This window comes from Bubalus bubalis, chromosome 9, assembly GCF_019923935.1.
Source record: "Bubalus bubalis isolate 160015118507 breed Murrah chromosome 9, NDDB_SH_1, whole genome shotgun sequence".
Taxonomy (NCBI): domain Eukaryota; kingdom Metazoa; phylum Chordata; class Mammalia; order Artiodactyla; family Bovidae; genus Bubalus; species Bubalus bubalis.
Window position 1 is genome coordinate 68,494,776 of NC_059165.1, and position 13,097 is coordinate 68,507,872.

Sequence of the window (13,097 nt, forward strand, 5' to 3'; positions counted from 1 at the left end):
CACAAGGCTGGAATTAGGACTGAGTAGGATCATCAAAGGCAGTGGTAATCCACTCCAGTGCTCTTGCCTGGAAAATCCCATGGGTGGGGGAGCCTCTTAGGCTGCAGTCCATGGGGTTGCAGAGAGTCGGACATGACTGAGCGACTTCACTTTCACTTTTCACTTTCATACATTGGAGAAGGAAATGGCAACCCACTCCAGTGTTCTTGCCTGGAGAATCCCAGGGAAGGGGGAGCCTGGTGGGCTGCCGTCTCTGGGGTCGCACAGAGTTGGACACGACTGAAGCGACTTAGCAGCAGCAGCAGGATCATCGAAAAAGCAAGAGAGTTCCAGAAAAACATCTATTTCTTCTTTACTGACTATGCCAAAGCCTTTGACTGTATGGATCACAATAAACTGTGGAAAATTCTGAAAGAGATGGGAATACCAGACCACCTGACCTGCCTCTTGAGAAACCTATATGCAGGTCAAGAAGCAACAATTAGAACTGGACATGGAACAACAGACTGGTTCCAAATAGGAAAAGGAGTACGTCAAGGCTGTATATTGTCACCCTGCTTATTTAACTTCTATGCAGAGTACATTGTGAGAAACGCTGGGCTGCAAGAAGCACAAGCTGGAATCAAGATTGCCGGGAGAAATATCAGTAACCTCAGATATGCAGATGACACCACCCTTATGGCAGAAAGTGAAGAGGAGCTAAAAAGCCTCTTGATGAAAGTGAAAGAGGAGAGTGAAAAAGTTGGCTTAAAGCTCAACATTCAGAAAACGAAGATCATGGCATCTGGTCCCATCACTTCATGGCAAATAGATGGGGAAACAGTGGAAGCAGTGGCTGACTTTATTTTTTTGGGCTCCAAAATCAATGCAGATGGTGACTGCAGCCATGAAATTAAAAGACGCTTACTCCTTGGAAGAAAAGTTATGACCAACCTAGATAGCATATTGAAAAGCAGAGATGTTACTTTGCCAACAAAGATCCGTCTAGTCAAGGCTATGGTTTTTCCAGTGGTCATGTATGGATGTGAGAGTTGGACTGTGAAGAAGGCTGAGTGCTGAAGAATTGATGCTTTTGAACTGTGGTGTTGGAAAAGACTCTTGAGAGTCCCTTGGACTGCAAGGAGATCCAACCAGTCCATTCTAAAGGAGACCAGTCCTGGGTGTTCTTTGGAAGGAATGATGGTAAAGCTGAAACTCCAGTACTTTGGCCACCTCATGTGAAGAGTTGACTCATTGGAAAAGACTCTGATGCTGGGAGGGATTGGGGGCAGGAGGAGAAGGGGATGACAGAGGATGAGATGGGTGGATGGCATCACTGACTTGATGGCCGTGAGTCTGAGTGAACTCTGGGAGTTGGTGATGGACAGGGAGGCCTGGCGTGCTGCGATTCATGGGGTCACAAAGAGTCAGAGATGACTGAGCTCCTGAACTGAACTGAACTGAACTGAGGATTCTATTAAGGAGGGAGCTACCTTTGTTTTGGAAAATGCTGTTGTAGTCAGACTGATGGCAGAAGGGTAAGAAAGGAGAAAATAGGACATGGCCAGAGGATCTGCATATAGAAATAACTCAGATTTTGCCTTCTCCGTGAGACCAATGCCTCTCTATTTAAAATTGAATCATGTGCCCCCCCCCGCCCAGCATGGTTGATCCCTCATTACTCTTTTTTCACCAGTGCAGTCGCCATATCCTAATCTACCCTGTAATTTGCTTATTTATTACTTTATCTGTGTCATGTCCCTCCCTCTAGACTATACTCCTATAGAAGGCAAAGTCTCTGTTTGCCCAAATACCTCCCAAATTCCTAGAGTGGGCATGGGATGCCCCATTTGTTGATTAAATGCATGAATTTAAGGAAAGAAGGAGACCTGAGCCACAGTCCAGGCAGAGCGGGCAGCAGATGGACAAGGAGTATATTCAAGAGCAGAGAACTCTTAAGATTTAACTGCCCACTGGGAAGTGTTGGTGAGATGCCTACCTGAAACCTCTGTGTGTGTGGTGTGCCTGTGTGTGAGAGTGTAACTGTCTGAAGGGGCAGGAACAGCAGGAGGGAAGGGAGCTCAGATCCACACTCAAAGCCAGAAGCACACACACCACGATGGGAAGGTGCTGGGAGAAGCCTGGCCTGCCTCTGCTCTCACCAACAGAGGCTGCCCAGACCGTGCTGCCAGATGAAATGCCTAGGGTGTGGGGGGCAGCAGTAGCAGGGGCTGTGGGCCCCTCACTGAGGTGCATAGCGTATTCTGCAAGCAGGGGCTTCATGGCCCCTCTACCCTGTAGATTGTACAATGAGTTTATCCTCATCTTGGCTGGAGGACCCTAAGAATTAGTGAAGTTCAGACACTTGCCCAAGGAGACCTGAGCTTCTTCCCTGAGCTGCACAACCCCCATGTGACCTGATTCTGAGTTTTGAGTCTTCCCCAGCTGTGTAATCTTGGGAGAATCTGTTATTGTTCTCTCTCTTTAAAAAAAATCATTTATTTATTTATTTTTTGGCTGCACTGGGTCTTCATTGCTGTGCGGACTTTTTCTCTAGTTGCAGCAAGCAGGGGCTTCTCTAGTTGTGGTGCCCGGGCCCGGGCTTCTCATTGCGGTGGCTTTGCGGAGCACCGGCTCCAGGCACGCGGGCTTCAGTAGTTTCAGTTCCCAGGCTTAGCTGCTCTGAGGTATGTGGAATCTTCCCGGACTGTGGATTGAACCTGTCTCCTGCAGTGGCAGGCAGATTCTTCACCACTGAGCCACCGGGGAAGCCCTGTTAGGTTTCTCTTATGTACCTTGGTTTCCTCATCTGTAGATGGGCTAATCAAGGTGACTTTATGAGGTCAGGATAAGGTGATACTTGTGATCCATCTACTGGTCATGGAATCCATCTGGTGGGTGGCGGCCCACATGAGAAAATGCCAGGGACATATCTGGCTCCTTTGTATCTTCTGCCAAAGGCAGGCCCTGACCAAAGTTTTTCTCAATTCCTGGAGGCTTCAGAGACTTGACCAGCATCATAGCTGCCAAGGGTTAAGCCGTGTATGGCTCTGCAGTTGGGCAGGGCCCAGTCTGGCCCAGAAGCCCCTCCCTGTAGGCGGTTGTGCTTTCTGATTGTGCAGCCACCTGCTATATAAGGCCCCTCACACACCTTCTCCAGCCTTCTGCTGGGATCCACCTTCTGCAGGGCAGTCTCTGGGCCAGACAGAGAAGGTAAAGGAGTGGGGCTGAGCTTTGAAGCGGGGCCCAACCTGGGAGCAGCTGAGAGCAGGGGAAAGGCGTTCAGAGCTGTCTGGGGTCCAGGGCATTCTCTTGGTTCTCACTGCTTCAGCAGTGCTCAGCAGGGGAAGGCTGGAGTCAAGAGGTACTGGACTTTGCTCTGTGTGTTCGTGGTGCTGTGTCCTTCTCGCAGTTTCTGTGAGCTCATGCTCCTCTGTGTAACATGAGAGCGATTGTGACAGGACCCTCTCAGACTGCTGAAAATGTCCAATGATAAAATGAGGGGGAAGGACTTTGCAAAGGGGTGTACAGACGCGCTTGCTCTCATTTTCCTTATGGGGCCCTCTGCCCTGGCCCCCAGCTCGCTGGCTCCTTGGTCCTACCACCTTCAGTCTCTGTCTCTCTGCTGTGTGTTCCTGGGCAGAGTCCTGACCACTCTGGGCCTCCATTATGTCCCTCTGAAAATGAGGCTAATCATCAGGTCGGTACCTGGGCTGAGGTGATTTGTGCACTTAATTGATGTGGCTTCTGTGGCCTCTTTCTCATTTTTTGCCTTTAGCTCCTCTTCCTTTACACCCACAAGGCTTGAGATGACCTTCCTAGGAAGCCCAGTCCCTGAACCTCTCTGCATGGGGGTTCTGTGCCTGGAGCGGTGACTGGGCAGGGGAGGATGTAGGGGGCAATGCATAGAACATCTGCCACAGCCTTCAAACCAAACGTACTTTTTCTCCTTGGATCTCTAAATATTGGGGCCATTAGATAATTGATGGGCCATCTGTCTTCCCTGACTGTGACTAGTTTCTCTTTCTTTTCACCGACCCCTAATAAGTTAACTAGATGATCATAGTGTTGTGTGTGTGTGTGTGTGTATGTTGGGTGGGTACATGTATGTGTGGTTGAAGTGGGACACAGGCGGTGGGTTGCAGCGCCCAGTAGAAGGTTTGCTGCTCTTTAATAAGTGGCAGTTATCATGGTACAACTCAGTCTTGGACCTGGAAGGACCCCGAATGGAGTCCCACTTTTGGTCTTACAAGCTGAGTGAGTTTGGGCAATTTTCATTATCCCTCCTTCTGCAGGTTTTTCAGCTGGGGAGTAGGCAAAAATCTTTACAGCAGCACTGTGCCCTGGGGCTTGTTTCACACCTGCACTGGCCAGTACAGCAGCCACCAGCCACAGGTGGCCACTGGGCACTGAACATGGCCAGTCAGAGAAATAATATGTTTCCTTTTTATTCTTTGATGAATCCAAATGTAAGTGGCCACATGTGGCTCCTGCCTGCTGTTCACAGGATAAATGAGCTAATGATAAAGAAGGACTCAGTGCAGAGACAGACAGTTCCCTTTCATGCTGCTTTGATACATGGGCAAATTGAAATTTTAGGAGCTCTGTTTCAGGATATTTATTTATTTAATTTAAAGTATAGCTGATATACAGTGTTGTGCTAATCTGCTGTAGAGCAAAGTGACTCAGTTTTACACATATAGGCATTCTTTTTTAAAAAATATTCTTTTACGTTATGGATTATCACAAGATATTGAATATAGTCCCTTGTGCTGTACAGTAGGAACTGGCTGTTTATCCATCCTATATAGAGTAGTTTACATTTTCTAGTCTCCAACTCTCAGGATCTTAATAAATACAGATAAACCTTAGCTATTAGACAACTTATGGGTTCAGAGAGGTTGATGACAGACCAGTCAGAGGTGTGCTGGGACCTTTGGGTCTGGGGCTTTGGGAGTCATGTCTGTTGGAGGCAGTGTGGAGTGAGGATTAGGGATCTGGGCCAAATCCAGCTTTTATTCCTCTCCAGAGTGTGACCTCGACTTTGAGTGCTTACCTAACTTCTCAGGGGCTTAATTTCCCCCTTTGAAGTAAAGGTGATCCTAATAATAGTACCTGCCTACAGAGATGGAGGAATTACGTGAATCAGTGCACGTAAGTGCTCAGAACAGAGTAAGTGCTCAGTAGGTATCGGCTTATTGGAGTGGTGATGGCAGAGACAGAGCCCCTAAGGGCATTATGTGAATGTGGCAAGATTCCAACTAGAGGATGGACACTGTGCTCTGGGAGAGCACAGTCCAGCTTTCTTCTTGGATGCCCGTCCTCAGTGGGGCTGGCAATCATCTGCCTGCCCATTTTGTTTCTGTAGTGGCTCTGTAGGAAATGCCCTGGGCTTTCGTACCTGTGTGTGTAGATACCTTTGTAGGCAAAGGGAAAACTCAGGTTCTTGTGGGTCTAAAGGCAGGTTTGAATCTGTATCATGGCTCTGTGCTTCCAGCTGACGATGTTGATTCCTTCCGTCACAAGGGTGGGCTAGGTTTGTTGAAGTGTGATTGCAACCCTAGGGGATATCATGCTCTAGCAATCTTCTGAATCCCCGGACTGTCCTCTTTGTGCCTCTCTCTTCAGGCTTGAGGCTCTGCAGCCACAGTTCTCGTCCTCAGGAGGCATATGTCCAGCACCATGAAGGGCTTCCTCTTTGCTGGTATCATCGTCGTGCTCACGGTTGCAGCTGTAGGTGAGGGAAACCACGTTGCTCCCTTTTGGAATGAAGACCCCATTTTCCATCTCACCAGATTCTTGTCAGTCTTGGTGTTCTGGAATCCCCGCAAGTGACCTCTTGTCAAGATGTGGGCAGTGAAGACTGTGAGACCCCTTCTTGCACACTGCATCCTGTGATAACACTCTGTGCTGTGGGTCAAGGTTGGGTCTTCCAACTGGAGAATGGTAGACATCTCACAGCTTAAAGTTTGGGGGACCCCAGAGGGAAGGGATGCTATGTTGGCTATTCTTTTAACCTGAGGTAAGTGTGGTGCTTTTTCCAAAGCAAACTCTGTTAGTGTCTCCTGAATGTTGACGATGCCAAATATTTTGTCTCCCCAGATACACTGCGCTGTGTACAGTGTAATTCATTGACAGACAGCTGTGATGCAAAAAATGCCACGGAGTGTCCCTCAAATGTCACCATCAGCTGTACAAGTTTCTCAACCAACTTTTATCCTGGTGAGCCTCAGGCGCTGATCATTCTCATTTCTGGAACTTGCACAGGGCAGGTGCTGGAGGGGTTGGCCGGGAAAAGGAAGGCTAAGGCTGGGCTGTGCATGGAGAGAGGGAGTCATGAAGGCACCTCCCAGGAGAAACAACATGCAAGTGTCCAGCCAAGCAAGCGGACAAGCTGCTGTGGCTCCTTGGAATTGCTTCCTTTGGCTGAAACCTCATTGTAGGCCCATCCTAATGGACATGAGAAGCAGGGACAGCTCTTAGCTAAAGTATAAGCAGTCAACTCTCTCTAGGTGCTTTCACTTTTCCATTTTCTGCTCCCCTTTCCTTCCTCTCAGTGTTCCTTCCTGTTTCAGATTCAATATACTTTCACTCTGACTTCCTTCCAGGGTATTTTGCTGGTATGATTGTTACAGCTCTCTCAGAGCATTTTGATTTATTTTTAACTTTTTATTATGAACATTTCAAACATACACAAAAGCAGGAAGAGGAGTATAGTGAACTGTGGTCCTGCGTCAACAATTAACATTTTGCTATTTTTTTCCCATAGCATTTTTATTCTTTAACTTTTTACTGAAATATATTTGATTTACAATACTGTGTTAGTTTCAGGTGTACAGCAAAGTGAGTCTCTCTCTCTCACACACACACACACACACAAATTCTTTTCCATTTTAGGAAAATGGATTCTTTTCCATTATAGGTTATTACAAGTTATTGAGTATGGTTCCCTGGGCTATTCAGTAGGTCTTTGTTGGTGATTTATTTTATATATAGTGACATGTATATTTTAATCCTTAACTCCTAATTTACTCCCCATAGTATTTTAAAGCAAATCTAGATAACATATTATTTCCCCTATAAACACTTCATTATTCATCTCTGGTAAGAACTCTCCCCCGCTTTTTACATAACTACCATACAAGGATCACACCTAAGAAAATTAGCTATAATTTTAAATTTTAAAATTAAGGTGACCTTAAAAATGTTTAATATATTTCAAAGATATTGAGATATAATTGATGCATTGGAATTTGGACCCAAACAAAATTACATTTTGCTGTTAGATCTATCGTGCCTAGTTTGTTTAGTAAGATCTTTTTTTTTTTTTTTTTTTTTTTTTGCTCAATTCCATTGAATTGTCGGAGAGATAGGGGCATTTGTCCTGTAGCTGTCTCATATTGTGGCTTTGCTTGATTGCTTCTTTGTGATGTCATTTCACTTGTTCCGCTCGTCCTGGTATTTCCTGTAAACTGTACTCATGCTGTTCAGTAGAAGTTTTTTTCAGTGATGTTAATGTGTATATCAGTGCTGTCTTATATGTACATTCAGATATTGATCTCTTGAAATATGAGGAAGTGATTTGTAACTGACCACATAGAGCTTTATAAATGACCACCATATTGCACAGCTTTGGTCTATAAGCTTTGCTATTTCAGGTTCAGTATCATGTTGTATATAGACCCACCACATCTGCTTGGCTATATTTAGAGATGTTAAGACTGATCACTGGGCTCTGGGGGTGTCAATGTGAACCATCCACTTCACCCATCAGCCTTTCACCTGCAATTTAAGCTGCAAAATCTCCTGCTGAAGCCAGAAACTACTCTTTGGGGAAGGATTTTTCTTTTAGCAGGAAACTCTCTTCAGTGTCCCCTAAATTGCGTTGAGCTGAGAGTGTATTTTCTGTCCATGCCTAAAGCAGTTGCTCCCTGAATGCTTTGTACCCAGGACTGATAGTCTGTGTTTGCTTTTGTGTAGGAGAACACTCCACATGGTATGAGGATCATGCCTGCTCTGAAGAGAAATGCAGTAACACCACGGTTGAGTCTTTCACGGTCTATGTATCTTTAAATGAAACCTTCCACTTTGAAAGCCAGTGTTGCCTAGGACAGCCATGCAATCAAACCAGTAATACCACCGGTGGGTGCTGGCCACATCTTCCCTCTGTCCTCCCATATCCATCCCTTCTTTCACTACTTGTGATTGTCAATCTTAGATGGACATTTTAAGTCTAGGCACTTCAGTGCATAGTTGGGTCACATTAACAGCTGACATACAACAATTACTTGAGAAACAAATGAAGAAAACCAGCACTACCATTATGCTTTCTGTTTCTCAGTAAAGACAGAAATCACAGCTCTTCAACCTGTGTGGGAAGGCAGTTGCTGCTCATTAGTAGCTTTCAAATTTTGTGGCCTCACACCCTCTTTCCAGATGCTAAGTCTTGAAAATTATGGAGGGACCCCAAATAACTTCTGTTTCTGTGGACTATATCTATCAATATTTACTGTATTAAAAAATAAGGCTAAAATTAAAAAAAAATATTTGTTAGTTACTAAAAAATAATAAAACCCATTACATGTTAACATTAATCACATTTTTATGTTATTAGAATAGAAATAATTATTTTCCAGAACAAAATATATTTAGTGGAAAGAATGGCATTGCTACATGTTTTTTCAAAGCACTTTAATTTCTGGTTTAATAGAATGCAGCTGGTTCTCAGATTTGCTTGTTCATTTATTCTGTTGCAATCTCACATGTCATGTTGCCACTGGAAAACTCCATTGTATTTCCCTGAAGGAAAGACAAAGAGGCAAAGAACATCTTAGTATCATCATGAAAATAATTTTGACCTAGTGGACTCCCTGGAAGGATCTCAGGGATCCCCAGGAGTTCCTGGACCATCATTTGAGAACTGCTGGCTTAGATCAAAACCTTTGTTTTGAAGAGGAGAAAATGTGGCCATAGTCATAGAGCATGGTTCATTAATAGCAGAGCTGGGTCTCATATAATTTTTTAAAAAATCAAAGTCACAATGATAAATAATTACTTGATTTCATTTGTTCAGAGCAAGATTTAGTAATAGTCACACACTTGTTGGCTAAATCCAGAATAGCTAATGTTAGTTTTAGCTCAAAATCTTACCTTTCTCTTCTCATCCCAACACACTCATCAACCACAGTTCTTGAAGAGTGGATGGTCTGTAAGGGCAGATCTATGAGGTTAAGTGCTGCAAATACTTTGGTGAGACATGGGAATAGGATGACGGGTATTTTTATGGCAGGATCGGAGATTCCTGAGCATACAGAGATACCCTGAGAGGTCTCTCTGGCTAGCATCTTTGTCTGCATTTCCCCTTCCACTCCAGGCAATACCATGATCTTTGTGATAACACTGTTCTGAGTTAATGATTCTTACTCTACCCAGCTTCTTCACAGCAAGAGGGGTCCAGCATAGAGTGCCCTGCGTGTTATGGAAATAATGAAACTTCCTGTAATGAAACCCGGAAATGTTATGGAGAAAGATGTGTCAGTATAATTGCAGAATTTATAAATGGTATGTGAATTCCTTTTTATGGGACTTGAATTTAAAACACAGGTTACACCTTGGATCACAAATTCTGGATTCACAATAAAGGCCTGGTGGAGATAGGATGAGGAAATACATTTGGCCAGGGCACCTTTGAGATAGTGAGGCTGTTAAAGTAGCCTTGAGCTGCTTGCTCTTTTTGGCTCCTCAGTCCAGGGTCATTCCTCCTGAGCTGTCCATATTTTGAATTCTATTCTCTTTATGGCTTGTAATCAAACCAGGCTCATTTAAGGGCATCACATCACTCCTGGCATTTATTTCTTTACTAGGTTGAGCTGTTCTGTAGGTGTGGGTGGGTTTGACTTTTATTACTTTTTATATGTAACTTCCCTTTACCTGTCACTGAGAGGTGTTGGCTTCTGAAAACCAGAGTTTCCTAGAAGGGAGACTCAAATTGGGCTTTAATACCCAACCAATTGGAAAAAGAAGAAAAACAACATTGAAATAAAAAAGCTATTTTACATTTTAGCTATGATCTATTCCCCTTGGTCATGGTGTAAATCAACCCAGTGTTTCCTACTTAAAAAAGTCACTGGATATTTGAAAATGAACAATAATGATGATTTCCCTAAAAAAAATCCAACCAACTGTTCTTTTCTACAGGAGTAATTTGATAGTAACTGTTATGAGATACAAATGAACCATCATACAATATAAAACTAATAAATATTATTCTTTAAATATTTAGACAAATGTTATGCATGATTATTTAAATAATAATACATTTATTAACTATTACTATTAGCCAATTGCTAATGCTAGTATTACTAATATAACACTATGAGTGTTAGTTAATTACTGTTAAACGCAACTTCCATGTCTTATGGTTCAATGCAACATAGTTTATTTCTTGCTCATGGAGCAGTTCATTGCAGAGTCCAGGGCCCTGGATACTTTTCATCTTGAGGCTCCAGCCCCTACTCACTCAGGACTTGGCAGCTCTCTTCTGTATTCTTTGCATCTCACCAGCAGGTGGGGTAAGAGGGGGAGTGGAGGAAGGTAGGAAGGTTATTACAGGCAATGCCTAGAAGCGAGTTCCTCACTCCCTTCCACATTCTGTTGTCTGGGACTCAGACTGCCCTGGAAGGTGGAAATTTAATTCAGTGGTGACACAGCAGGAAAGGAAGAGGCATAAAACTAAAACGAACAGTCAGTCAGTCTCTGCCACAGTATGCCTTACAATAATAAGTGTTTAAAGAGCACCAATATCCAAGTACAATTTGATTTCAACTTTTGTTAAATGGCAGTTATGGTTTTGGAAATTGATGCATAATTGTAATTGCAGATTTCTTAGTGGGGCCAAACGTCATACTTCTCCTGAACTTCTTTTTACTTAAAAAAAAAAAAAAAGATAGACTTAATTTTTTAGAGAAGTTTTAGATTTATAGGAAAATTGAAAGGAAGATATATTTTTTCTATAATTTTTTCCCCTACACATATATAGCCTTCCCCACTATCAACATCATCTGCCAAAAAGGTACATTGTTATCATCCATGAGCCTACACTGACACATCGCTGTCATTTAGAGTCCATTAGGGCTCACTGTTTGTGCTGCATATTATATGGCTTTTGACAAATGTATGATGACATGTATCTCCTGTCATAGTATCATGCACAGTAGTGTCACTGACCTGAAAATCCTCTGTGCTCTATCTAACCCTAACCCCTGGCAACCTCTGATTTTTCTTTACTCTTTCTATAGTTTTGCCTTTATCAGAATTTATATGGTTGAAATTGTATAGTTTGTAGCCTTTTCAGAGTGATTTATGTCAGGTAATAATATGCATTTAAGGGTCTTGATGTCTACACAGCTCTGATGTCTAATTCTAAAGCTTTGCCTGAAGGCAGCAATGGCATAAGAAGGACTTGCTGTTTCTGCTTACCTTATTCCAAGGTGTCTGCAAAGTCCCAGGCCTTGACTTAATCTGAAAGCCAGACAGATCAAAGTCATCATAAATGTAGGATTTTGTTTTTGTTTTTGCCCAAGGTCACTTAAAAAAATACTGCAGACATGTGCCAAGCAACGTATCTTCCTCACACACTCTAATTCAACCTTCAACACTGATATTTGCTCTAAAACAGCAATGAATTTCTTTCTTTACTGGTATTTGGAAGTTTCTCCTTCCTTCTCAGAGCAAGGATGGAGTCAGCCTTGAACTCAAATTGTAGCCCTGACTCCAACAAATAGCCTCCTCTAGCCCCCTCCTCCTCTGTGAACTGCCTGTCCTTCAGGACAATTTGGCTTGCAGCCTTCAAAGCAATCACAAAGTGCTAGACATGACTTAATAATACACATACACTATTATAGAGCAATACTGGCACATAATCGGTACTCAATAAAAGGTAGCTGAAATCACAATCACATCTTCTTTGCAAATTCCCTTGGTCTTTTCCTAGGACCTTACCTTAAAATAGAGTTCAATACATCATAACACAGATTAGGAGCAAAGACGTGGTAGTCTCTTCGTATCCCCTCTGACTGTTTCTCCTCTTCTCAAGGAAAACTCAGGTAGAGAGAACTCAGGTCCAGAGAGGAATGGGGATGGAAAGCAGAGCCTAGAGGAATGGAGGCCAGGAGCAGTCTGAAGTGCTGACTTCTTCTTGGATTGAGAACAGGCGATTTATGGAGGGTCTGAACCTGCTCCTGCATTTCACCCCTTGCCAGCAACTCAGGAAAAAACTGAAGATTTGAGTCTTAGGTCCAGCTCAGGCTCACATCCAACTTCAGGAGCCTCAGTTTCCTCTGGGACTGGGTCAAGGAAGGGATCTAGACCCTCACCTCCATGGTCACTCTGCCATTACCATTACCCTTCAGTCATTGTTCTTGATCCTGGCCTCCTTTCTCCAAGCTCCTGTTTCAGGAACAGACCTGTTTCAGCTCTTGCAGGTCGCTTGGGGAGGGAGGGTGAAGGGACTGTAAAGTCCTTACTGTCTCGTTTGCATTCACAGAGACGACAACGTTCGTGCTGAAAGGTTGCTCCAATGTCAGCATCTCCACCTGTCAGATCCTGGGTGCTGAAAATCAGACGTTCAGAGGAGTCACTTTCCGAAAGTTTGAGTGTGGAAACAACTCCTTCTCAACAACCATTCCCCCTACGCAGGCCACCACTGACACTGGCTCTCAAGCCTCCTTCACACCCTTGGCCCTAGCCAGCATCCTCCTGCTAAGGCTGCTGCTCTGAGATCTGCACCCTCAAACACTCCCCTCCCCTGTTTAAATGCTCAGTGAGTAGCAGTAGCAGTCACAGCCATCCAGGCAATGTCTTGTGATAGCCACATTATTCTTTATTATTAAAGCATTGGTTCACTCGCTGATCAAATCTGTCCTGATATGTTCTGGGCTGGGCTTCCTTCAAGCCACTGTCCACCATCACTTCCCAGCTCCTTGCCTTTGAAATCTTTGCACCTTTGTGTGTGGGCTCCCAGGACCGCCCTGATCCCTGCCCAGTTTGCTTCTGAGAAGCAGACCCTTCTGCTGTGCTGGCATCTTTTGCCTGCAATCCTGCATTTCTGGGGATGACAT

The 13,097-nt window shown here is 44.0% G+C and overlaps 1 protein-coding gene across 2 annotated transcripts; it reads left to right on the forward strand.

Moving 5' to 3' along the window:
* The first annotated feature begins 3,089 nt into the window (after window positions 1-3,089).
* LYPD8 (LY6/PLAUR domain containing 8) lies at window positions 3,090-12,889 on the forward strand. Of its 2 annotated transcripts, none has more exons than XM_006046871.3 (6): window positions 3,090-3,192; window positions 5,608-5,716; window positions 6,082-6,201; window positions 7,960-8,121; window positions 9,412-9,540; window positions 12,524-12,889. In XM_006046871.3, exons 2-6 carry the CDS (start codon window positions 5,650-5,652, stop codon window positions 12,754-12,756), a joined length of 711 nt encoding a protein of 236 aa, XP_006046933.1. In that variant the 5' UTR covers window positions 3,090-3,192; window positions 5,608-5,649; the 3' UTR covers window positions 12,757-12,889. The 2 variants fall into 2 exon arrangements, with proteins under 2 accessions (XP_006046933.1, XP_006046934.1); XM_006046872.3 differs by lacking the exon at window positions 3,090-3,192 and adding an exon at window positions 3,254-3,343.
* The last annotated feature ends 208 nt before the right edge of the window (window positions 12,890-13,097 follow it).

Bases quoted from the DNA above. Each gene is read 5' to 3' on its own strand.
- LYPD8 (XM_006046871.3), top strand. From the start codon at position 5,650: ATGTCCAGCACCATGAAGGGCTTCCTCTTTGCTGGTATCATCGTCGTG. The intron at 5,717-6,081 runs GTGAGGGAAACC...TTGTCTCCCCAG, and splicing joins GCTCACGGTTGCAGCTGTAG to ATACACTGCGCTGTGTACAG. The intron at 6,202-7,959 runs GTGAGCCTCAGG...GCTTTTGTGTAG, and splicing joins CTCAACCAACTTTTATCCTG to GAGAACACTCCACATGGTAT.